General features: G+C 43.5%; 1 protein-coding gene across 4 annotated transcripts in view; it reads right to left on the bottom strand.

The window, feature by feature from the left end:
- LOC144826893 (GTPase IMAP family member 8-like) overlaps positions 1-24,453 on the bottom strand; it is a 258,208-nt gene that overhangs the window by 5,108 nt on the left and 228,647 nt on the right. For all 4 annotated transcript variants that reach the window (XM_078685353.1, XM_078685355.1, XM_078685354.1 and 1 more), the window contains 3 exons: positions 13,661-14,284; positions 13,306-13,395; positions 9,656-9,700 (listed from right to left, as the gene is read on the bottom strand). In XM_078685353.1, coding sequence (XP_078541479.1) covers positions 9,656-9,700; positions 13,306-13,395; positions 13,661-14,284 — 759 coding nt within the window. The remainder of the gene's footprint in view (positions 1-9,655; positions 9,701-13,305; positions 13,396-13,660; positions 14,285-24,453) is intronic.

The raw sequence follows: 24,453 nt of genomic DNA, 5'->3' as shown, positions 1-24,453 counted from the left end.
GGAAATGGGCGGTATGTACCCCCTAAAAGGCACACCCTGTCCTAGATCCTCGTGTACCTATTAGCAAAAATCGCTAATGGTGGGATGCATGTGTTGTAAAAAGCAAAAGACCTGTGGAGGAGAGAGAAAACAAACAAATATCAGGCGTGATCAGTCTTACATGCCTGTTACGTCGTGCTGTGTCTCTGTGCTTTCATACCTCATGCCACTGTCACTAGGAAAGCTTCGCGTGATTAAAACGTGCTGATCAAGTGTCCGTGGAGGGCTTATTGTTGTGCCAGGACATGTATGCTTATCAAGGGGTGCGTGCTCAATCGCATGCACTATGTTTATCTAAATCTCGCTCATTCTTGTAAATACATAGAGGCGCGATATCTTATTCTGTTAACCCTGCTATGGTGGTCGGGATAATCGTTGTGCAAAGTTTGCCCGTAAAACTCGAAATGACACACAAGGACAAACAAACAAGTAACACTTAGGAGGCACACAGGTGATTTATGGCGGGGAGAGGCTTACTCCTATTATGTTGTCAAAATGCTTCGGTGGGCAGGGGGTAGTCTCGTCATTCAGTGGAACATATTCTGTAATAATATAGAAACAGCTGATAGTGAGAGACGGATTCGTTAATGACCGAGAACCGTGGTAAATGCCAGACTCGGTACAAAAGAGAAGGGTTCTGTGGACAAAGTGGGGGCAGAACCAGAACGTTCTACTTACAGTTCTGTCGTGACGCGTGAGGTCAAATACTTAAGTCTACCATCCGCTGCTCGGCTACCAGTGCCGGTAAGCCTGAGGTGGGTAAAGTAAGGCTGGCGGCTTCCGGGTAGGGCGCGGTTGGTATCACGTGGTGGCGTAGTCATAGAGACAGGAGTGTTGCCATGGGCTACGGGGGCCGAAAGGAGGCAAACTAAGTGGAAAGCTGCCGTCATCCGCGTAGGGCGGAATTAGAGGTCACATGGCGTGTAACCATGGAGACATTGTTAATGCCGAAAGCTTCGGGAGCCAAAAGCCTCGCAAAGGCTAAATCGGCATGACAAAGAGCTAACAACATGTTAGTAAAAAAAATTTGAGGCGTTTAGACAGCGTTTTGAGTGCCACATAGCGATGTGGAGAAGAAGAACCATTAAAATGACTATGCCCTTGGAAAGTATTCCTGTGAAGCAAATGACGTTGATCACCCCAAGCGGAGGACCTCACCAAGAAACTCCAAAATCGAGGTTACCCGTCCAAAATCATCAACAAATGCCAGAAAAGGGCAAGAAACCAACCCAGGCAAGCCCTGCTTGAAGAGAAAACCAAAGAAAACGAGACAACACCTCTCACGTGCGTCACCACCTACAACGCCATATCCAATCAATTAAGCAAAAGTATAAACAAACATTGGTCTATACTCCATTCGGGCAACTTCCAATGGGATAAACCCCTTTTCTCATTCAAAAAAGCACAGAGTCTCAAAGACAGTCTAGTAAATACCAGACCCAAGACAACAATGACCAACACCAATCCTAGCATTACACAGATCTGGGAACTCCTGCCCATCACAGGACACTCCAAATGCGGGAATTGCAGTGTTTGCCATCGCACCGAAAACACCATGACCCTCAATCTAGAGGAAGGCAGAATCTGGGAACAGAGATCACACACGAACTGTAACAGCAGCAATGTGATATATCTGATCAAATGTACATGTGGAAAACTTTACATAGGTATGACCACACACAAGGTGAAGCAACGTATCAGTGAGCATCGAAGCACGATCCGATGTAAGAAAAACTCCATAAAGACTCACAGACCATTTCCTGGCGGTACATAATACCCCCAACGACATGAAATGGACAGTGATTGAACAAATACAACCAGGTCTCAATGTACAAAACCGCTTGTTTGAGAAAGAACAACGATGGATCTACAGGCTTTCGACACATAAGAAAGGCCTGAATGACAATATTCCTTGGGCCTCAGTCTTAAAATAATACACCTCTTTCCTTAAACCATTACCTGGAATTTAGAATCCTTTCCCTGTCTGTAAACAACCACCGAGTCTGAACTCCTTTTTATCTCCCATTCCTGAACTCATGCTATGGTGATATAACTCCCATGGATTTTAGAATCCATACTCCAACTTCCAGAGCATAACCATAGCAGTAATATGTAATCCTGTCCAACCCTCATTGATATCCGCCCCCAATCAGGGCTGGCGGCTATAGCAGCTAGGGCACAACCCCCCCCCTCACGTCAGCAGCCCACACCCCACACCCAGACCTCCCCACATCTGGGGTGATCAACGTCATTTGCTTCACAGGAATACTTTCCAAGGGCATAGTCATTTTAATGGTTCTTCTTCTCCACATCGCTATGTGGCACTTAAAACGCTGTCTAAACGCCTCAAATTGTTTTTACTAACATGTTGTTAGCTCTTTGCCATGCCGATTAGCCTTTGCGAGTCTTTTGGCTCCCGAAGCTTTCGGCATTAACCATGTCTCCATGGTTACACGCCATGTGACCTCTAATTCCGCCCTACGCGGATGACGGCAGCTTTCCACTTAGTTTGCCTCCTTTCGGCCCCCGTAGCCCACGGCAACACTCCCATCTCTATGACTACGCCACCACGTGATACCAACCGCACCCTACCCGGAAGCCGCCAGCCTTACTTTAACCACCTCAGGCTTACCGGCACTGGTAGCCGAGCAGCGGATGGTAGACGTAGGTATTTGACCTCACGCGTCACAACAGAACTGTAAGTAGAACGTTCTGGTACCGCCCCCCCTTTTTCCACAGAACCCTTCTCTTTTGTACTGAGTCTGGCATTTACCACGGTTCTCGGTCAGTAACGAATCCGTCTCTCACTATCAGCTGTTTCCATATTATTACAGAATATGTTCCACTGAATGACGAGACTACCCCCTGCCCGCCGAAGCATTTTGACAACATAATAGGAGTAAGCCTCTCCCCGCCATGAATCACCTGTGTGCCTCCTAAGTGTTACTTGTTTGTTTGTCCTTGTGTGTCATTTCGAGTTTGCACAACGGTTATCCCGACCACCATAGCGGGGTTAACAGAATAAGATATCGCACCTCTATGTATTTACAAGAATGAGCGAGATTGAGATAAACATAGTGCATGCGATTGAGCACGCACCCCTTGATAAGCATACATGTCCTGGCACAACAATAAGCCCTCCACGGACACTTGATCAGCACGTTTTAATCATGCGAAGCTTTCCTAGTGACAGTGGCATGAAGTATGAAAGCACAGAGACACAGCACGACGTAACAGGCATGTAAGACTGATCACGCCTGATATTTGTTTGTTTTCTCTCTTCTCCACAGGTCTTTTGCTTTTTACAACACATGCTCAACCACTTTTGACCGAGCATCCCACCATTAGCTATTTTTGCTAATAGGTACACGAGGATCTAGGACAGGGTGTGCCTTTTAGGGGGTACATACCGCCCATTTCCTTGTTTATGGTCCTGAAGAATACCTGGTATTTCCCACGTAAGGTAGAAACATGTTGACCAATACACATATAGAGATACTCTGGTCGTAACTTCCGTTTCAGTATCTCACCCCCCTTTTTAATATTGTCCAGTTGCTTTAAAATAAAATTCATATTTTTTATAAGTTAAACCAAGACACTTTTTAACATCCTTTTCTTGCACTTACATTCACAACCTGCTCCACTTTACTTCAGGTGTTGTAGCACACCCTGGTGACGCTAGGCCACAAGGGTGGACCCCGATGATGAAGCATGTCACCACTAGGCTGGTGAGTGAGGGTTTTTTTTACAAAAGGATGAATCCTTTCCTTTTGTCAGTCAAAACACCCCATTAGGAAATCTTCTGTTTTTCTTTTGGTGGTACTCCTCTCTTTGTTTAATTCAGTCCTTGATCAGGGCAACAGGAGTACTCTCCGTTCACCTTGGGTGAACACCATCCCTTGCTCTCCCCCTTGTTTTCCCATAGAACTGATAGAACACACCTCATTCACAAGTCAGCACAAGGACTGCTCGAGAACTGATAGTACACACCTCATTCACAAGTCAGTGCAAGGTTTGCATGAGAACTGATAGCACACGCCTCATTCACAAGTGAGTGCAAGGACTGCTCCAAACTGATAGTACATGCCTCATTCACAAGTGAGTGCAAGGACTGCTCCAAACTGACAGTACATGCCTCATTCACAAGTGAGTGCAAGGACTGCTCAAGAACTGATAGTACACGCCTCATTCACAAGTGAGTGCAAGGACTGCTCCAAACTGATAGCACACGCCTCATTCACAAGTGAGTGCAAGGACTGCTCCAAACTGATAGTACATGCCTCATTCACAAGTGAGTGCAAGGACTGCTCCAAACTGACAGTACATGCCTCATTCACAAGTGAGTGCAAGGACTGCTCAAGAACTGATAGTACACGCCTCATTCACAAGTGAGTGCAAGGACTGCTCCAAACTGATAGCACACGCCTCATTCACAAGTGAGTGCAAGGACTGCTCCAAACTGATAGTACATGCCTCATTCACAAGTGAGTGCAAGGACTTCTACTGAACTGATAGTACATGCCCCGTTCACAAGTGAGTGCAATGACTGTTCCAGAACTGATATTGCATCCCTCATTCATAATTCAGTGCTAGGACTGCTCGAGAACTGATAGTGCACGCTTCAGTCACAATTCAGTGCAAGGACTGCTCGAGCACTCATAGTACATGCCTTATTTCACAAGTCAGTGCAAGGACTGCTAGAGAACTGATAGTACACGCTTCATTCACAAGTGAGTGTACGGACTGCCCCAGAAATGTTGGTACACAACTCATTTACAAGGGAGTGCACGGACTGTCCAGAATTGATAGTACATGCCTCATTCACAAGTGAGTGCAAGAATTGCTTGAGAACTGATAGTACACACCTCATTCACAAGTCAGTACAAGGACTGCTAGAGAACTGATAGTACATGCCTCATTCACATGTGAGTGCAAGGAGATCTTGAGAAGTGATAATACACACCTATTCCAAAAGTGAGTGCAATGACTGCCCAGAACTGATTGTACACGCCTCATTCACAAGTCAGCGCAAGGACTGCTCAAGAAGTGGTAGAGCACGCCTCATGCACAAGTCAGTGAAAGGATTGCGTGAGATCTGATAGCACATGCCTCATTCAAAAGTAAGTGCAAGGACTGATCGAGTATTGATAGTACACACCTTATTCACAAGTGCATGCAAGGACTACTCGAGCTCTTTTACTACTCTTCTCATTCACAAGTGAGTGGAAGGACTGCTCAAGAACTGATTGCACAAGCCTCATTTACAAGTCAGTGCAAGGACTGTTCGAGAACGGATAGTACACGCCTCATTCACAAGTGAATGCAGGACTGCTCGAGAACTGATAGAACCAGCCTCATTCACAAGTGAGTGCAAGGACTGCTCCACAACTGATAGTACATGCCTCATTCACAAGTGAGTGCAAGGACTGCTCCTGAACTGATAGTACACACCCCATTCACAAGTGAGCGCAAGGACAGTTCCAGACCTCACATTGCATGCCTCAATCACATGTCAGGGCAAGAACTGCTCCAGAACTGATAGTACACGCCTCATTCATAAGTCAGGGCAACGACTGCTCTAGAACTGAGAGTACAGGCCTCATTCACAATTGAGGGCAAAGACCGCTTCAGAACTGATAGTACATGCCTCATTCATAAGTGAGTGCAAGGACTGCTCGAGAACTGATAAAAAATGCCTCATTCACAAGTCATTGCAAGTACTGCTAGAGAACTGATAGTACACGCCTCATTCACCAGTGAGTGCAAGGACTGCTCGAGAACTGATAGTACATGCCTAATTCACAAGTCAGTGCAAGCACTGCTAGAGAATTGATAGTACACACCTCATTCACAAGTGAGTGCAAGGACTGCTGCAGTACTGGTAGTACACAACTCATTGTGAATGTGGAGAAGTGTGGCTCACTGGTTAGAGGCGGCAGACCCGTAAGCAGAGAACGGCCCAGGACCAGGGTTCGATTCCCGACGCGGCAGGGTCGTGGACCAGGGTCAGCGGACTCGCTAATTCTCGCCTCGGTGCCTACTCTAGTCAGACACCACACTCGGCAACTCTGGGCATCAGCTTGCCTCATCTTCACAACGGCCCCCCCAGACCGCCGGGGATGCTTGGTCGCACCTTAGAGATACCCATCAGGGACCATCTCTCAGGGTGAGCCAGGACGGGTTCCCCAGCGGTCGAAGCGTGGAGATACTCCTCCGGGAGTCGATTCCTAGCGCTATATAAACCCGCAATTAAATTAAATAAAATTAAATTAATTAAATTAAATTAAATTTACAAGGGAGTGCAAGGATTGTTCAGAACTGATAGTACACTCCCCATTCACAAGTCAGCACAAGGACTGCTCGAGAACTAATAGTACACTCCTCATTCACAAGTGAGTGCAAGAACTGCTCGAGAACTGATAGTACACCCCTCCTTCACAAGTGCATGCAAGAACTGCTCGAAAACTATTAGTACATGTCTTATTCACAAGTGAGTGCAAGGACTGCTCGAGAACTGATAGTACAGGCTTCATTCACAAGTGATTGCAAGGACTGCTCGAGAATTGATAGGACAAGCCTCATTCAGAAGTCAGTACAAGGACTGCTAGAGAACTGATAGTACATGCCTCATTCACATGTCAGTGCAAGGACTGCTTTAGAACTGATAGTACACACCTCATTCAAAAGTGAGTCCAAGGACTGTCCTCTACTTATAGTACGAGGACATGCCTCATTCACAAGTCAGCGCAAGGACTGCTCAAGAACTGGCAGTACACGCCTCATTCACAGGTCAGTACAAGGATTGCGCTGGAACTGATAGTAAACACCTAATTCAAAAATGAGTGCAAGGACTGCTCGAGAACTGATAGTACACATCTCATTCACAAGTGCATGCAAGGACTGCTCGAGCTCTATTAGTACATGTCTCATTCACAAGTGAGTGCAAGGATTGCTCGAGAACTGGCTGCACAAGCCTTATTCACAAGTGAGTGCAAGGACTGCTCGAGAACTGATAGTGCATGCCTCAAACACAATTCAGTGCAAGGACTGTTCTAGAACTGATAGTGCACGCCTCATTCACAAGTCAGTGCAAGGACTGCTCCAGAACTGATAGTGCACACCTCATTCACAAGTCAGTGCAAGGACTGCTCCAGGACTGATAGTTCACACCTCATTCACAAGTCAGGACAAGGACTGCTTCAGAACTGATAGTACACACCTCATTCACAACTGAGTGCAAGGACTGTACCCGAACTGATATTGCACGCCTCATTCACAAGTCAGTGCAAGGACTGCTCCAGAACTGAGAGTACACGCCTAATTCACAAGGGAGTGAAAGGACTGCAAGAGGACTGATAGTGCACGTCTCATTTCCATGTGAGTGCAAGGACTGCTTGAGAACTGATATTACACGCCTCATTCACAGTTGAGTGCAAGAAGTGCTTGAGAACTGATAGTACACCCCTCATTCACAAGTGAGTGCAAGGACTGCTCGAGAACTGATAGTACATACCTCATTCACAAGGGTGTGAAAGGACTGCAAGAGAACTGATAGTACATGCCTCATTCACAAGTGAGTGCAAGGACTGCTCCAGAACTGATAGTACATACCTCATTCACAAGGGTGTGAAAGGACTGCAAGAGAACTGATAGTACATACCTCATTCACAAGGGAGTGAAAGGACTGCAAGAGGACTGATAGTACATACCTCATTCACAAGGGTGTGAAAGGACTGCAAGAGAACTAAAAGTACACGCATCATTCACAAGTCAGTACAAGGACTGCTCGAGAACTGATAGCACACGCCTCATTCACAAGTTAGTGCAAGGACTGCTCAAGAACTGATAGTACATGCCTCATTCACAGTTGAGTGCAAGAAGTGCTCGAGAACTGATAGTACACCCCTCATTCACAAGTGAGTGCAAGGATTGCTACAGAACTGATAGTACACACCTCATTCAGAAGTGAGTGCAAGGACTGCTCCAGAACTGATAGTACACACCTCATTCAGAAGTGAGTGCAAGGACTGCTCCAGAACTGATAGTACACACCTCATTCAGAAGTGAGTGCAAGGACTGCTCCAGAACTGATAGTACACACCTCATTCAGAAGTGAGTGCAAGGACTGTTCTGCAACTGATAGCACTGGAGGGTACCAGTGCAATGCTCAAGCTGATTTTAAGCAATTACAACCCTAACGTCTACTGGAGTTTATATTTATGTTTAAAGTCTCAAAATTGGTGAGCTTGTGGCAGGATAAAATCTGTTTTCAAACCCTCCTCTGCTTTACAGGTCCTCAAGCATCTACAAATGCAGCACAGAGTTTGAACAGCACAGAGTTATGAACCGTGGTGTGAGGAGGAGATATGGGCTATGACAAACAACAGCCATGGAGGAGGCTGGTAACCCAGACCGAAGGGAAGAATATTGGTGTTTAAAAAAAAAAGATGGACTTGATAGGCCCCGCCATTCTCACGTACGACATGGCAGGATCTTTCTGCCATTGACATGGCCCTAGTGTTATTGATACCAGGTTCTTGGATAAGGCCATGGCCACGCCCCAGAGCACAGTACCCCAAATATTAGCACTGTCATCACAACACACAATACTACTTAGTGATTCGCCCATGACAGCCTCATCCCCAGATGCTCATTGTCACTGAAGAAGTGCTCGAAGCAGACGCTGTAACAGGGTGCTGTGACATCCATATTCTTGGAGTAGCAATAACTCTCCCATAAGCACGGTGGCACACTGTACACTAACAAAATGTTCTCAGTCTACTAAGACTTAGAAGAATAACCGCTGTGTTGAAATTCTAGCTGTTATCTAGGAGGACAACCTGTTTTTTGGGTCGAGCATTCAAGACCTCTATTATATACTTTAGTATATACTTATATGTGTATGTACTTTGTGGGCTCTGGAGCTCAGCCCTAGGAGACAAGTCCTTCCGCGTAGGGACTTTTTTCCTGTTCAACTGGCGTTATTTTACTGCCTTGATAGAAAACGACCAGCAGAGGTCAGTAAAATACCAGAATTGCTTTCTGCTGAGGGACTTTCTTTTTTTTTTTATTCTGGTAACTGCCTCTATTTATATTTCGTGATAGAAAACGATCAGCAGAGCTCTGTAAAATACCAGAATCACTTTAACATTCTCTGGATTACCGCCCATAGAAATTGTCTTCCACGAGCACCTGTAGACAATAATATTTTTTCAAATCTTGTATTTTCAGTGATATGACCACTGAAGGCCCTGATATTATATTAAAAACAGAGCTTTGGACTAAATCATTTCCAGCTGCAAGGCAATATTTCTCTCCATGCGTTCCCATACCATTAGAGCCTGAAAATATACGACCTGTCAAAGCACCAGCAGTTCAATTCCAGCTTTGTTCCTATTTGAAGATTTTGTCAACCCTGTTTCCAGTCACACAAATCCAGCCTTGAAGCAAAACTTCCTAAGAAAAATACTGACATAGTTCTCAGAATAAATTTAATGGAAACCTGTATCTTACATCACCCTCACTATTGCACAGTTATAACAAACAGTAATTCTCACCAAAAGGCACTAGATTTTGAATATTACGCTCAATATGTAGACCTAGAGAAAATTCTTACCAGGGTTGTTGTTCCTGAAGAGTGGAAGGCTTTGTTTATTATCACCTGCAAAACAATAACATTAAAAAAGGTTAATAGCTCTACCAAACAGAGTAGTTTAAGAAATACATAGTTAATAAACAGCATCTTAGTTATAAAATCGTATTGTATTCCTACAGGTAGTTACATTGTTTTTGGAGTCCTTACTTAAGACTACCATTAATTGAAGAGAGGCAATAGCCTAGTCCTCAAAAGGGTATGTTGTAATTAGATTTAGAAAATAATAGAAGTAGTAGACCTTAGAGAAGAACTTAGTATTTGTGTCATTTATTTTGCAGTGTCTAGCAACAGAAATAGTGCAAGAAGCAAGATAGAGTAGCTGCTGATAGACGGAACCAGAACTTGAAGACAATGCTGTCTTTTCTCTGTCCCTTACCCCTTTCGCACCGAGAATCCCTTCACACTCCCTAGAAAGTTACTTCGGGAGCATTGGGGAAACTCGGAGAGGCATTGAGAACTAGCAACATTCTGTCCCTGTGAAGTACCTGGGAAACTTCAAGTAAGATTCTACCTGTCACCTGCCAAAACCATCAAGTGTATCTGACCCACGCTTCATCGAGGTCAGCCTAAAACTTTGATTTTCTCTGAGTCAAGTTTGACCATATAGCAGTGGTTGGTTCATGTTTTACATTTCACCTTATGCTTCCCAGTCATTTATGTCTCATTGTTACCTGAAGGCAGTGGAAGGTACTTCAGAGCAACTAACAGTTTTATGAACTCTCTAGTAATAATGAACTCATGCCAAGTAAGTAGGTGAGGCATGTGTGCACAGATTTTCATGCTAAATGTAGGAACTCTTCACAAAGGCACATACAATCATTCGTATAAGCCCAGCATGTGCTGAGTCAGCACTATGAAGATGAACACATGCTGGTAACAGTCTCTTGTTACACGTCTACCTGTACATATTTAAACCCGATCCTAACCCAAACCAGACATCGCCATAGCCATCCCAGACGGGTACAAGATCACCCGCAGAGACCGCACCAACAGGGCCGGAGGAGGAATCGCCATCGTCCACAAAAACACCATCAGGATCTCAACAAACACCAACAACACCATGAGCCCCGCCGAACACATGCACTTCCAGATCCACACGAACCCCAAGACCACCCTAAGAGGCACTCTCGTCTACAGACCGCCAGGACCCCGGCCTCAATTCTGCGACTCCACTGCCGACTTCATCAGCACGCACGCGCTGACCTCCATCGACTACATCCTCCTCAGTGACCTGAACTATCACCTGGAGAACAACAACGACAACAACTCCTCCACCCTGTTCGACAACCTCGCTAACCTCGGACTGAAACAGCTCGTCACGACGCCGACCCACATCGCCGGCCACACGCTAGATGCCATCTTCTCCTCAAGCCCCCACGTCACCTTCAGTCACGCCTTTGAACTCACCTGGACTGACCACTGCATCCACTTCTCCTTCCGAAAACGCCCCACACACCACCGAACGCTACAGACCCCCGCCGCTGCTGGGGCAAAGTCACTGAAGAACAACTACAGACAAGCCTCGCACTCAATCCTCCGACTAACCCCACCAACCCCGATAAGGGAGCACTCGCCCTCGAACGCTGGATGAACGACTGCATTAACACTGTAGCCCGCTGAAAAAACCCACCAACAGAGATACCAGCAAAAGAGTCAGCTGGTTCACCCTAGACCTCCTCGACTCTAAACGCACCTGCCGAAAATTGGAGAATAAAGACACCAGACAGCCGCGCTGCCCACAAAGACGCCATCCGCAACCACCACCACCTCATCAGGACTGCCAAAAGGACCTCCTTCACAAACTGCCTTGACAGCAACGTACACAACAGCAAGGAGCTCTTCACAATCGTGCCAAGGACATCCCACCATTGCAAGCCCTGTGCGACTCCCTTGCCACCTTCTTTCACCGGAAAATCCATGACAGTTTCAAAACCAGGACGACCGCTGCAGACCTCGCCGCACCGGACCCAACGCATCCCACCGCCCACGACACCCTGACAACCTGGGCCAACGTGAGCATCGAGGACACCATCAAGACCATGGGCACAATCCACTCCGGATCCCCGTCTGACCCTCTCCCGCACCGCATCTTCAACCTCTCCTTCGAGACCTCCACCTTCCCTGAGAACTGGAAGCACGCAGAGATCAACGCCCTACTGAAGAATCCCAAGGCGGATCCGAGCACCCTCAAGAACTTCCAGCCCATTTCCCCGCTTCCGTTCCCAACAAAGGTCATCGAGAAGGTAGCTAACATTCAGCTCCTAGTCACCTTGAAGACAACAACATCCTGGACCCCTCCCAATCAGGATTCCGTAGCAACCACAGCACCGAGATCACCCTTATTGCCGCTGCAGACGACATCAGGATCCTTCTAGACAAAGGCAAGGCGGAGGCCCTCATCCTCCTGGATCTCTCCGCCGCCTTCGACACCGTCGACCACAATACACTACGCACGCGACTCCAAGACGCAGGGATCCGGGAGAAAGCCCTGGACTGCACCACCTCCTTCCTCCCTGGCAGAACTCAGAGAGTGAGCCTCCCCCCTTTCCAGTCCAAGGCCTCCGAGATCATCTGCGGCGTCCCTCAAGAATCCTCCCTCAGCCCGACTCTGTTCAACACATACATGGCACCCCTAGCACGCATCTCCCGACAGCAGGACCTCAACAAAATCTCCTACGCCAATGACACGCAGCTGATCCTCTCCATCACCAAGGACCCTCTCACCACCAAATCCAACCTCCACCAGGGGATGTAGGAGATCGCCGACTGGATGAAGGAAATTCGACTCAAGCTGAACACAGACAAGACGGAGAGCCTCATCCTCGGGTCCACTCCCTCAGCATGCGATGACTCATGGTGGCCCACAGCACTGGGGACCCCCCGGCCCCCACCAACCTGGGAATCATCCTCGACTCAAAACTCACCATGACCAAACAAGTCAACGCAGTCTCCTCCGCCTGCTTCAACACCCTCCGCATGCGCCGCAAGATATACAGATGGATCCCGACAAACACAAGGAAAACAGTCACCCAGGTGCTAGTCTGCAGCAGACTCGACTACGGAATCGCCCTCTATGCCGGAGCGTCGTCCAAGCTCATCAACAGACTACAGAGAATTCAGAACGCCTCTGCACACCTGATCCTCTACGTCCTGCGCCGCGACCACATCACCCCCCACCTGAGGAACCTACACTGGCTCCCCCTCAAAAGGAGATTCTCCTTCAAGCTCCTGATCCACGCACACAAGGCACTCCACAAGACCGGACCAGCCTATCTCAACAACCGACTCTCCTTCTACGTACCCAACAGGAAACTCCGCTCTACTGACCACGCCCTGGCCACGATCCCACGCATCCGTAGAACAACCTCCGGTAGGCAGGTCCTTCTCCCACCGCGCCGCCAGGACCGGGAACACCCTCCCCCTCTACCTACAACAAACCGAAGAACTGCTGTCCTTCAGGAGACAATTCAAGACCTGGCTCTTCGACCAGTAGTAGCAGCACCTCCCCCCCCAACGCCTCGAAACCCTTACGGGTATTTAGTGCGCCTTACAAATTACTTGATTGATTGATTGAAACCGGGTGCTTAGACTCGTTGGAATGCCACACTCACCTGGCTCCTGAAGACGCAATCCCAACGTCGGCTGCTGTTCTTCGCTCCGCTTCACCTGCATCTTGTCCGCAATCCAGACCTCCTCATTTTCTGTAAGAGAAAGAGAAAATGAACAAATTTGAGCAGCAGGTACGCTGGAAGGAATCCTTAATTCCAGTGATTGAAAACATGAGGCAACCCAGGTTCATCAAGGCTTTCTCTGTCCATCCCAAGCTCACACAAAGACAACTTTTTATCATATAACTGGTTTGTACAAAATTCAATAAATAAATAAGCACATGCACCCATGCATTTTCTAGGAAAGAATCCTGAGTTTGTTTGCAGGAGTTGCATAGAGTTGCTGTTGTCTCCTTACCTTCCTGGTATCTGTAAAAGCTTCCTTCATTCTCTGCTTTCATGCGCTCTATTTCTGCCAACAGTTCTCTGCGCTCTTTTTTCAGTTCTCCTCCAGTCGCTTTGTTCTCAACAGCACAGTAACGCTCTCTACAATATCCAATGAACTCTTTAAGTTTGCCATCACCTTCCGCTACATATGTTTCTATTGGTACATTTCTCAGGTCCCCTTTTCTTGTGAACACCACCATCATGTATTTTGCTGCTTCTTTCCCAAACAGCCCTTGGAGTGTTTCAACAGCCTCAGCTTCTTCTGCAGTGAACAACCCCACCTTCACCACAAAGACGATGGCATGGGGCCCCGGGGGGCACATATCAGCTGCCTCAGCAATACTTGTTTTCATTTTCTCATTAGAGACTTTTGTATCAAAAATCCCTGGTGTGTCCACCACAGTGACATGTGTCCGGTTGTATGCACAACACCCCTTCTGGCCTTCTGTGGTCACTGACACGGGTAAGCATTTGGACTCAAACTCTTTTTTCCCCAGGATGGTGTTCCCGGTGGCGCTCTTCCCAGCTCCAGTTTTACCAACAAGGAATATTCTCAGCTCATCATTCATAGTTTCATAGTCACAATCCGCAGGGTCTACAAAGAAAAGAAACAGGCATTCAGAAAACTGGCCAAAGAGAAGCGCTCATTATATATATATATATAAAAATATAGAAAACTGTCTAAACTATGGTAGTGAGAGGACATGTGCTATGTGAAAGTAGTGACCACATTGTGAACAATCCTAGAATGTTGTCAGTTTCACATAAGAAGACACCCTTTAACTGTAAGGACACAGGACTGCAATAATGCAAAAGAGCCCCTGTGATAGGGCACGCAATAGGATGGTTATATGGATGATTGGATGGATGGATGGATGGATGGATGAATGGATGGATGGATGGATGGATGGATGGTGGATGGATGGAGGATGGATGGATGTGTGGATGAATGGATGGGTGGATGGATGGATGGATGGATGATTGGATGGATGATTGGATGATTGGATGGATGGGAAGGTGGGTGTGTAGATGGATGGATGGGTGGATGGATGAGTAGGTGGATGGATGGATAGATGGATGGATGGATGGGTCAGAGGGTGGGCAGATGAACAGATGGATGGATGGAAGGATGGATGGATGGATATTCTAACCTGCTTTAAACCATACCACCTTGGATTTTCCGATGTGAACACCTGATTTTTGGATGCCTGCTGTGGTTGAGTTATATCATTAAAATATCACACATGGCATGCTTTGAAAAAAAGCGCTAACTTACAGTGGTCACCTGTAAGACATTGGATTACATTTGGAGGCGGTTCTTCCCTGAAGTCCATTTTAATAAATAAATTACACTACAATGACAAAAATCCAAGAAAGGGAATAAGAGCTGCTTTGTAACGATGTGAAAGCAACAATGGAAGTCAATGACTGCGGTGACATACAACCGAGGCGTGATTCCAGACTGAGCACACTGAAGCCTTGCTCGGATACTCCAAGGATGGTTTGGGCCAGTCAGAAGTTTTACCATGGTACTTAAGGCCTGCTTTATATCCTGGTGGAAGTACCACCCACCAGATTTATAAATGCCCACAAAGCAGGTGGTCATTTATGAAATCATTGCCAGGAGTGGCTGTCTCACTGACTGCTGTCAGAGCATTTAACTATTTGCTTTTTTTTTAGAGAGAGTACGAAAGAGAAAGCAAGTAATAAATACATACATGTAGCCTACTAGAACATGTTAATGTCATTAAAGACATACATTGCTTCCGCCTGTAACCTTTTACAAAGGGTAATATAGATAAATGGCGTCCAATTTAAACTTATCTGTAGGCAGAAAGGATGCATCACAACAGCAAGAGTTGTAACAGTGGGGGAGTGGGAAGTCCCTGCATTGGACCCATGTGCTCCATGTATGCTTTCTCCTGTCCCTGGCTGGTCGTCACCGCTACCACTTAATCTTTCTAAAGCTATGAGTCTAGTCTCTATAGAATCTAATTTGAGGGAGAGAGGATTCAAAAGACTTTTGAGGATATCAGTAAGCGAGCAGATGAGGTGCTCCGAGGTGTTAGGAACAACCCCACCAAAGATGAATGGGCCAGTGTGCGTGGCTATGGAGGCGATAGGTGGAGTACTCGTCGTTTCCATGTCATTCCCCGTAGCTGATGTTCCGCGGGCGCCTACGCTATCTTCGCGAATTGTCATTATGGGATCAACTTTAGCCCTTTTGGCGTCTTTGGGCTTCCTAGATCTTTTCCTTTTCAATGCAGTTTCCTCTCTGTGACCCGTTTGTTCTATTAATATGGGACCATCCCCCTGAGCCCTGGACGGTACCAACTCTGCGGCGGGAGAGAGCTCCACATCATCAATGATATGTAGTGAGTCTCTGTCCCTAAGCAAGTTGGATGGTGTCCTTAGCTGTTGTAGGACTGACTCTATGGTTTGGTCAATACTATCCATGAGTGACAAGTGGGTGGCATCAAGCAATAGTGGTGTACTAGCATTAGTTGATAAACCGGGTGAAGACAAATAAGAATTTTCTACACCCTCCGCGATTTATTTCTCCAACACAGTAAGTCCCTTGTTAACCACAGAATTTGCCTTAAGAAGAAAATTGTCCAAAGTACCTGTGACCATGGAAGCTGCCTTGCTTCTGGATTCTCTAGTAGCCATTTTATTACATCCAGCTTTTGAGCAGCCAGGCGGGTCTGTAGAAACAACGTGGAAGGAAGGGCGTTAGGAGGGTAGCCCGGTCCGGTCTCTACCGTTCTCTAACGTCCTCAAATGGCCCGCCCTTTGCCCAGGCTTCGCCGGGCGCTGCCCGCACGCGTCCCGCATGTGCGTGGGTGGGAATACTTAAATAGTGGTGATTAGGAGGAGGGTGGGAAGAGGACACAGGTGCGGCAGGTCCGTGAGCCGCAAAGCCCCCTGGTCCTCGCAGTCCCGGTCTCCACAAGATGCCCCAAATCGGCGTGGTCCTGGAATAGTAACACTTTTCCCAGCAGGTAATTGCAGCTGTGACACTCCACTCAAGTCCCGACGGTGAGCGGCTCCCGCGAAGCGGGAGCCGCGAGTCGTTAAGTGCTGGTGGGAGGAGGATGGCGGGAAGACGACACAGGTGCGGGAGGTCCGTGAGCCGCAAAGCCCCCTGGTCCTCGCAGTCCCGCTCTCCACAAGATGCCCCTAATCGGCGTGGTCCTGGAATAGTAACGCTTTCCCCAGCAGGTAATTGCAGCTGTGACACTCCACTCAAGTCCCGACTGTGAGCGCCACCCCACACAACATTAAAGGAATTACATTACATCATTTACTGATGCTACCTGTGGAGCATGAAAACAAATTGGAATACCACAAGCTGTCTGGAGCAGCTTGTTGTGAAGTTTGAAGAGTGCTAAAGAAAATGAAACTTCTGATTATTGATGAGGTAAGCATGGTCTCAAACTTAATGCTTGCTTTTGTGCATTTATGAAAGCAGCAAATTCTTAAAACAGACTATGATGTCTTATTTGGAGGAAAACATGTAATAATTTTTGGAGATCTACTGCAACTTACTCCCATAAAAGGACAACCAGTATTTAAAACACTTGCTCAAGTAGACACCAGAAAGTCTTTGGGTAGCGTTGAAAATGTTAACATTTGGTTATATTTTGAATACAATGAACTCAATACAAATATGCGACAGGCAAATGATGTTGATTATGGAACTATTCTTCAAGATATAAGAATTGGAGTATTGACAGAACATGGAAAACAAGCTTTGCAGAGTCGATTACTTTCCAATTTGTTTCCAAATGAAAATACAGTTCCTGAAAAAAAAATATGAAAATTGCAGAAAACAAATCTATAATCTGCTTAATGCCAACATTGTGAGAGTGTTCTATATTCAATGAACAACTTTTGAATCTGGAAAATGAAGGAATAATAAAAATGGAAGCCATTGATAAAATACAGCATAAAGGACTCACTATTATCTTGACAGAAAAACTGAAAACAAAATTGGATTCTTTAGAAAAATCGTTAGAAAAGAATCTGTATGCATGTATAAACTGTCAGGTAATTTTAAGGCAAAAAGTGGATGTAGAAAAAGGTTTAGGTAATGGAGCAATGGGCAAAGTTGTGGATTTTGTTAATTATCAGAATAAAGATGGAATTTAATTTTTTTCAATTAAATTTGATCAGATTGAAGAAGTAAAACAAATTGGTCATTGTTCAGTTCGTTTTTTGCTTGTTAAAGATTTGTATGTCTGTAGAAAACAGTTTCCACTCCAGGTTTAAGTGTAGATAGTGCTTAAGTGAATATTGGAAGTACCGTGTTTAAAGAGGGTATGGCATATGTTGCTTTGTCCCGAGTCAGAACTTTATCTGGATTGTTTTTGATCGATTTTGATGACACAAAGGTTACTGCAGAGGCAAACTGTGTAAAAGAGTATAATAGGTTAAGAAGAGCGAATGCTCCCATTTAGGTCAATATCCTGTATATGAAAAGCGTGTGGTTGGTCAAAAAAGAAGGCGTGAGAGTATAGAGAAGGAAAAAATCAAGATAATGTTGTGATTGCAAGCAAAAAGAAAAAGGACACTGTTGAAGAGATTGTTGGTTATCAGTTTGAAAATAGTTCAGGCGTCAGCTGCAATGCTAATGTAGTGGTCAATATTGTTTTTTTTCTTGAAAGTTTGCAACAGCATATTATGGAGAATCAGGAAAAAAGATTTTGTTCTTTGTTTCATTGTATTTATGAAAAATTGAGAACTGATAAAAGTAAACTACAAAGCGTATCCAACAAGATACTCAGGAATTTCTAATGTATTTGCTTACAGTATTGGAAAATAAAGGAATAGAAATTGAAAATCTTTTTGGCCTTTGTTATAAATGGGAACATCATTGTGAAAATTGTATGTATACATGTAGCACTAATATAGACACTGAAATATTTATATATTTGACATTATATTTGATTATATTTGACATTACCAGAATGTCAATAAACTAGTTAAAGCAGCAAATCAAAACATGGAGTGTAGCCAATGCTAATCAGAAATGTTATCAACATTATATATACAAAGATATGGACAATATATAAATTTAATGATGCACCGTTGTACAGCTGATGGAAAAAATTGGACACTTTAATAAAACATTTTGTAGCAAGTCAACTATCAATATCAGGAAGGACTTTTGTAGCAGTAGCAATAATTTTCCATGATGGTCCTTCCACAACATCTAGACATTACACTGCCTATCTAAAATGTGATAAAGGCTGGACATATTGTAATGATGCTCAGTTGGTTCTCAAACAACGTTTGCCAAGCGAATTACTGAATTCTTACATAATATTTTTAAAGCCAAAGTTTTAGGAACATAATTAGGCCTCTGAGGAATTTATTAATATTTATTAATACGATTACTATTGGACAAATTCAATATAAAGGATTTCAAGAATACCATTTAGCCAAGAGGAAAGGTGTATCTTTGAATTACGGAATTTTTCTTGTACATTCACTCAGCGTATATTTTTAAACAACAACATTTATATAAATTTAAGTTCGAAAATTTTCTTAGGAGTATTTTATATATTTGTGATTTGCATTATATGGTATGTTATTGAGGATGTAGTTTTTTTTTTTAAACAATCTTATTGATTGGTTTTTTTGCCCGCTGTTATGTGATGAGTACGACTGTTTCTAGTGAAATTCAATATATTCTGTGAACAGCAAAAAAGGCAAAGAAAATAATTTGTAAAATGTTAAAAGTATGCTGTATTGTTAACAATATAATATTATATATGAAAACTGTATTTTATCTTCTCTTTTACATCCTAATTGTATAATATCACATTTTCAGAAATTTAGATTATAAAAACCAAATGTAAAAAAATGAGTAGTGTTTTTTTATTTCTATTACTGTGAAGGTAAGTTTAACTAAGGATTAAAATGCACAATGGCCTGTGTTTCCAAACAGGTGATGAAAAGGGAGATAGACGGAGTAGATATGTGTGGAAAGATGCTCTTTGGGCGTTTTAAGTTACAGGATAAAGTTATCATGTATACTGAGTGTCACTGGGTGCCAACTAACCCACCAGATATGTGCAGAAAGTGCCAGAGAGTTATACTGCAGAGAGGTATGTGACATGGCTTCAGAGCACCTCTCTGCGATGCAGCTATATGGTGTTCAATAGAGAGATATAGTGGGCTACTGGGATCCAGGGAGTTTGAGGATTAAAAGAGACTAAGGGCCAGATGTAGGTAATTTTTATTTACCGACCTCTTAAATACCGAGTCACACCGACTCGGTATTTAAGAGGTCGGAAAATAAAAATACCGAGATGTAGGTAATTGCAGATGTGCAATTACCGAATCGGAAACAGTCGGTAATTTCCGATGTGGTAAATACCGACCAGTTAATGCCCATGCATTCCTATGGGCTTTGAAGCCCATAGGATTGATTGGGCATATACCGGTCGGTATTTACCACATCGGAAAATACCGACTGTCACAAGGGTGCAGGGGGTGTCACTTTGACACCCTCTGGCACCCCCAAAAGAGGCTCGGGTGCCATGTGGCAGGCATACCTGCCCTAAGGGCAGGTCTGCCTGTCATATGGCATAGGTGTGCATGCACACATGTGCATGCACACCAGAAACGGTATTTTACCATCAAGTAGTATTTGATGGTAAAATACCGATGTGGTACTGCTTGTGGGACTCAGAAGAGTCCCACCTACATACCAATTGTCCGGAATCAGTAATGATACCGACTCGGTATTTTACATACTCGGTAAATTTACCTACCGGTAAATTTACCGAGTCTGTAAATTACAGGGACCTACATGTCAAATTGCTTTTACCGGGTGGTAACGGCCGAATTCGGCCGTTACCACCCGGTAAAAGCCTACCTACATCTGGCCCTAAATTCTTTAAGTTAAAACATGTCACAGAGTGCGTTTCCACATGTTACATGAGGCCGCATCCCTTCCCTTCAGAACTCTATAAACATGTCTTATCACTTTGCCGAAACATAAGTACTTATAGATTGACCTTGTTCTCTCCTTGCAGTACTGAAATTGCTCTACTTATTACTCATATAGTTAAGGATTGGCCTAACCATTAATTCTAGTACAAGTTAATTTCTTTATATACTATGCATGCAGATCTGCAAGAAGCTACAAAGTATTAATAGTCTTGAAAATATCCAGTTCATGCCTATGTAGTTTTGGAATCTCACTGTCATAGGATATCGTGTGACCTGAAAAAGATTTGATTGGTTCATAATATTTCCCATTGTACCTATTGAAAGACCACAATCATTTCAATTATTCTTATTTGAGCATCTTTGGAGATATAACTCTGTGCGCACCTCCTATCACTCTCATGCAATTTTTCAAACAATGAACTACCAATATGTTCTTATTGTAACTGTCTGCCATTACCTAAGCACTTATGTGGCAAATTTAGAAGCATCCTGTGCTAACAATATGTCACATTTTGTAATATAGTAATGGCGCAAAACACTCTTTCATATTCACAAAGAGAGGAAAAGGTACTCTGTGTACCTTTTGTTCTCCATGTAAATACGACCTCATCATACACACCACTTTGCGTTGAAAGGGCTTTCTATAGGTGTTGCTGTGAGTGTTTGCACAGAACACTCATAGAACAAGACACATCTCCATATTTATCAGAAATCATAAATCTGGACATGTGTGTGAATGCTGCACCATCCTCCGATTGGTGTAGCAAGGCACAACAAGGAGAATTGTTTTAATTTCTCCTCATTTTTCTCGTTCAATATATGTTAAAATGCACAGCATACATTGGAGGAGAAAAATGCCTTCACTGATTCTTTTTCTGCAGGAAGTTGTGTCTTCCTGCAGGAAAACAAACTCCACACAACACAGATATCCTTGCACCACGGGGCAGGGGTACCTCTGTCACCACATGGCTGCAGTTTAAGCAGCAGTGCAGAGGAAAGCATAGACTTGCAACATATTTATGTACATATGTTGCATCCCTGTGTATCGGAAGTACCACAGCACACTGCAGCTAAAGAGCTTACAGTGTCATGCTGCAGCACTTCCTTATAATTCTGCACTTATGCATTCACCATACACTGCTAATGCATTCTTTCAGTCAATTATCCACTACACATACATTCAAGCAAACTTTCACACACTATCATACAAATATAGATCTTTTTTTAACCAGAGAAGTTAGTTCTGAAAATAACTTTTTTTTTTTTTTTTTAAATGTGTTTTTCTGAACGATTTTTTGATTTTTTTGTATTTAAAAAAAAAAAAAGAACTGGTGCAGCAAAACAAGGAACTTATGGGGGAAAAAAAACAAAAGTATAGCACCGATGATTGTCTAAAGCCCAGCAAACCAAGTCCACAGATTCCTCTCCATAGCACAGCAGTTTATTACACTTAATGCAGTGTATTTTTGCATTAGCGAATTAAGGACGTATGCCCTGTTTTTGGCTTGACGGAGACGTCCCCGAAGTGCTTGCTACTGCTGGTGGTGGTGGTGGTGGATTTTCCCGGAGTCTTCGGCACTCTTCGTGTGCTAGATTCACAGGATGTAAACATTTGAAATGTTTTAGCATGCTTGCGGTCCCGCAAGAATATTTTTTATTTGGATCTCCACGTGAGAGTACAGCTTTGCATATTTTACAAGTGACATTGGTGGCGTTCACTTTGTTCTGGCCTGCAGGAAATGTAAAAAATGTCCACACTATGGAAGTGTATCTCTCAGGATGTGCAGGCTCCGATAGAAATCCTTCATTGTTGGAATATTCAGAATCAGATGATTCTTGCTGTCCAAAAGCAATTGTTCTTTTATCAAAGTCAAAATCAGGTCTCCAATCACCAAAAAATCATGTTCTTTCTAGTAAAATTGTTGCTCCAAAGAAGGTCTAAGAATATTGAAATGGGTGGGGTCCTTCAATAGTAAGAATCAGAAGTGTTATGAACCAATCAAATCTCTTTTTTTCTGGTCACATGGGATCCGCGTAGGGTGCGCACAGACAGCATGCACCCAGCGCGACTTCGCAAAATTGCATTTAACAGTAATATAAGTTTATTAAAAGTAAAAGAATATTATTTTAACGATTAGCTCAGATAATGTCTTGCCTTAATATTTATATTAAATACATATATATATTTCTTTTTAGACATTAAAAAATGCCGCAGGCGTCACGCACCCACCGCGTCGAACACGTATATGACATCATGCGGAAACGCTTGAGCGTCTCGTAGCGTAATATTTATATGTCGCGTATGCGCTTGAATTCGTGTACTGGTCGCATAGCGATGGCGCAGGGAAATACGCACCCATTGCACAACCTACGTGGATCCTTCACAACAATCCTAAAGTGGCGGCTAGGTTCCGCACAGTAATCAAGCAAGGTGCGCTTTGGGTGCACGGCTCAAAAAACTATTTTGAATTAAAAAAAAAGAAAATATTATAAATATATTCTAAAAATATAAAATAAAAAAATATATAGAATTTCAATATTTTTAAAAACATTTTTTTTCAATTTATGTTAAAAATATGCCATGTCATTTTTTTTTATTTCAAAATAAATAGTTTAAAAAAATGTAGTAAATCAGTATCAAAAAATAAATATAACAATTAATACATTTACAAATTGTCATTGAAAAAACCTTTGAAATTCACTGAAAAAAACACAGATTTCAGACATGTTATAGTTAGAAATTTTCATTGAAAAAACCTTTGAAATTCACTGAAAAAAACATAGGTTTCAGAACTGTTATAGTTAGGAATCAGCATTTAAAAAACCTTAGAAATTCACTGAAAAAAACATAGATTTTAGGGGTGTTATAGATATTTGGACATTTCACTCGTACAAAACAAATGAAATTCCTCTGTTATAATTAGTTGTACTAACTAAAACTCGCGTGCCCGCAATCCACTTCTGATAATGTCACATAATACATCATTCATGACATGGTCAGTGACATCACTGATGACATCACTGATGACATCTCAAATGACATCACTGATGACATCACTGATGACATAATTCTCGTGACAATCAGATACACCTCATCATACACTAGTATAACCATTCAACGGTCATTATAAAATATGCAGTACCGTATTTGAAACCATTGACATACCAATAGTTTCTAAAAACCCACTCAGTGATTCCCACATCTACACACACATCTAAACACTTACCTATAAATTCACTCATACATGCCAACAAAGATCAATAGAACACTAATAAATATACTTATACACCTACATCGACATTATACACCAGCAAACATCCTATTTACTTATGCAGCCATCCTACTTACTTATGCAAACAATTGATCATACATCTACTAAGCTACACACTTATGCAAACACTATTGTTCACATAGATAGTAACTCATACTTGGTGTGTTATAAAATCACTATTACAAGTATACAGTTTTCGATACAGTCACTCATACAATCACCGAGTCGTATGTATACTTATTTATATACAACTGTCACATACACTGCCTTTTATATTTCTACTTTGTTAGACATCTATCATTGAGAAATATATTTACTCATCACCACACCCATAAAGAGATTCACTCACCCAAACAACTGTTTCCACATACAGTCGTAACCTCATATACCTACTAAATCAACTATTTATACATCTTTGGACTGTCACACACCTCCCACCCAACGAATCATTTAAGTTAAGACTTAAGTTAGGAGTTTGTCTTAAGTCTGTCTTTAGTCTGTCTTAAGTTTGTCTTAAGTCTGTCTTAAG

The sequence above is a fragment of the Lissotriton helveticus genome, chromosome 4_1 (genome assembly GCF_964261635.1).
Source record: "Lissotriton helveticus chromosome 4_1, aLisHel1.1, whole genome shotgun sequence".
Lineage (NCBI taxonomy): Eukaryota > Metazoa > Chordata > Amphibia > Caudata > Salamandridae > Lissotriton > Lissotriton helveticus.
Note: the sequence above shows the minus strand (reverse complement) of the source record. Positions and strands in the feature narration are given on the sequence as shown.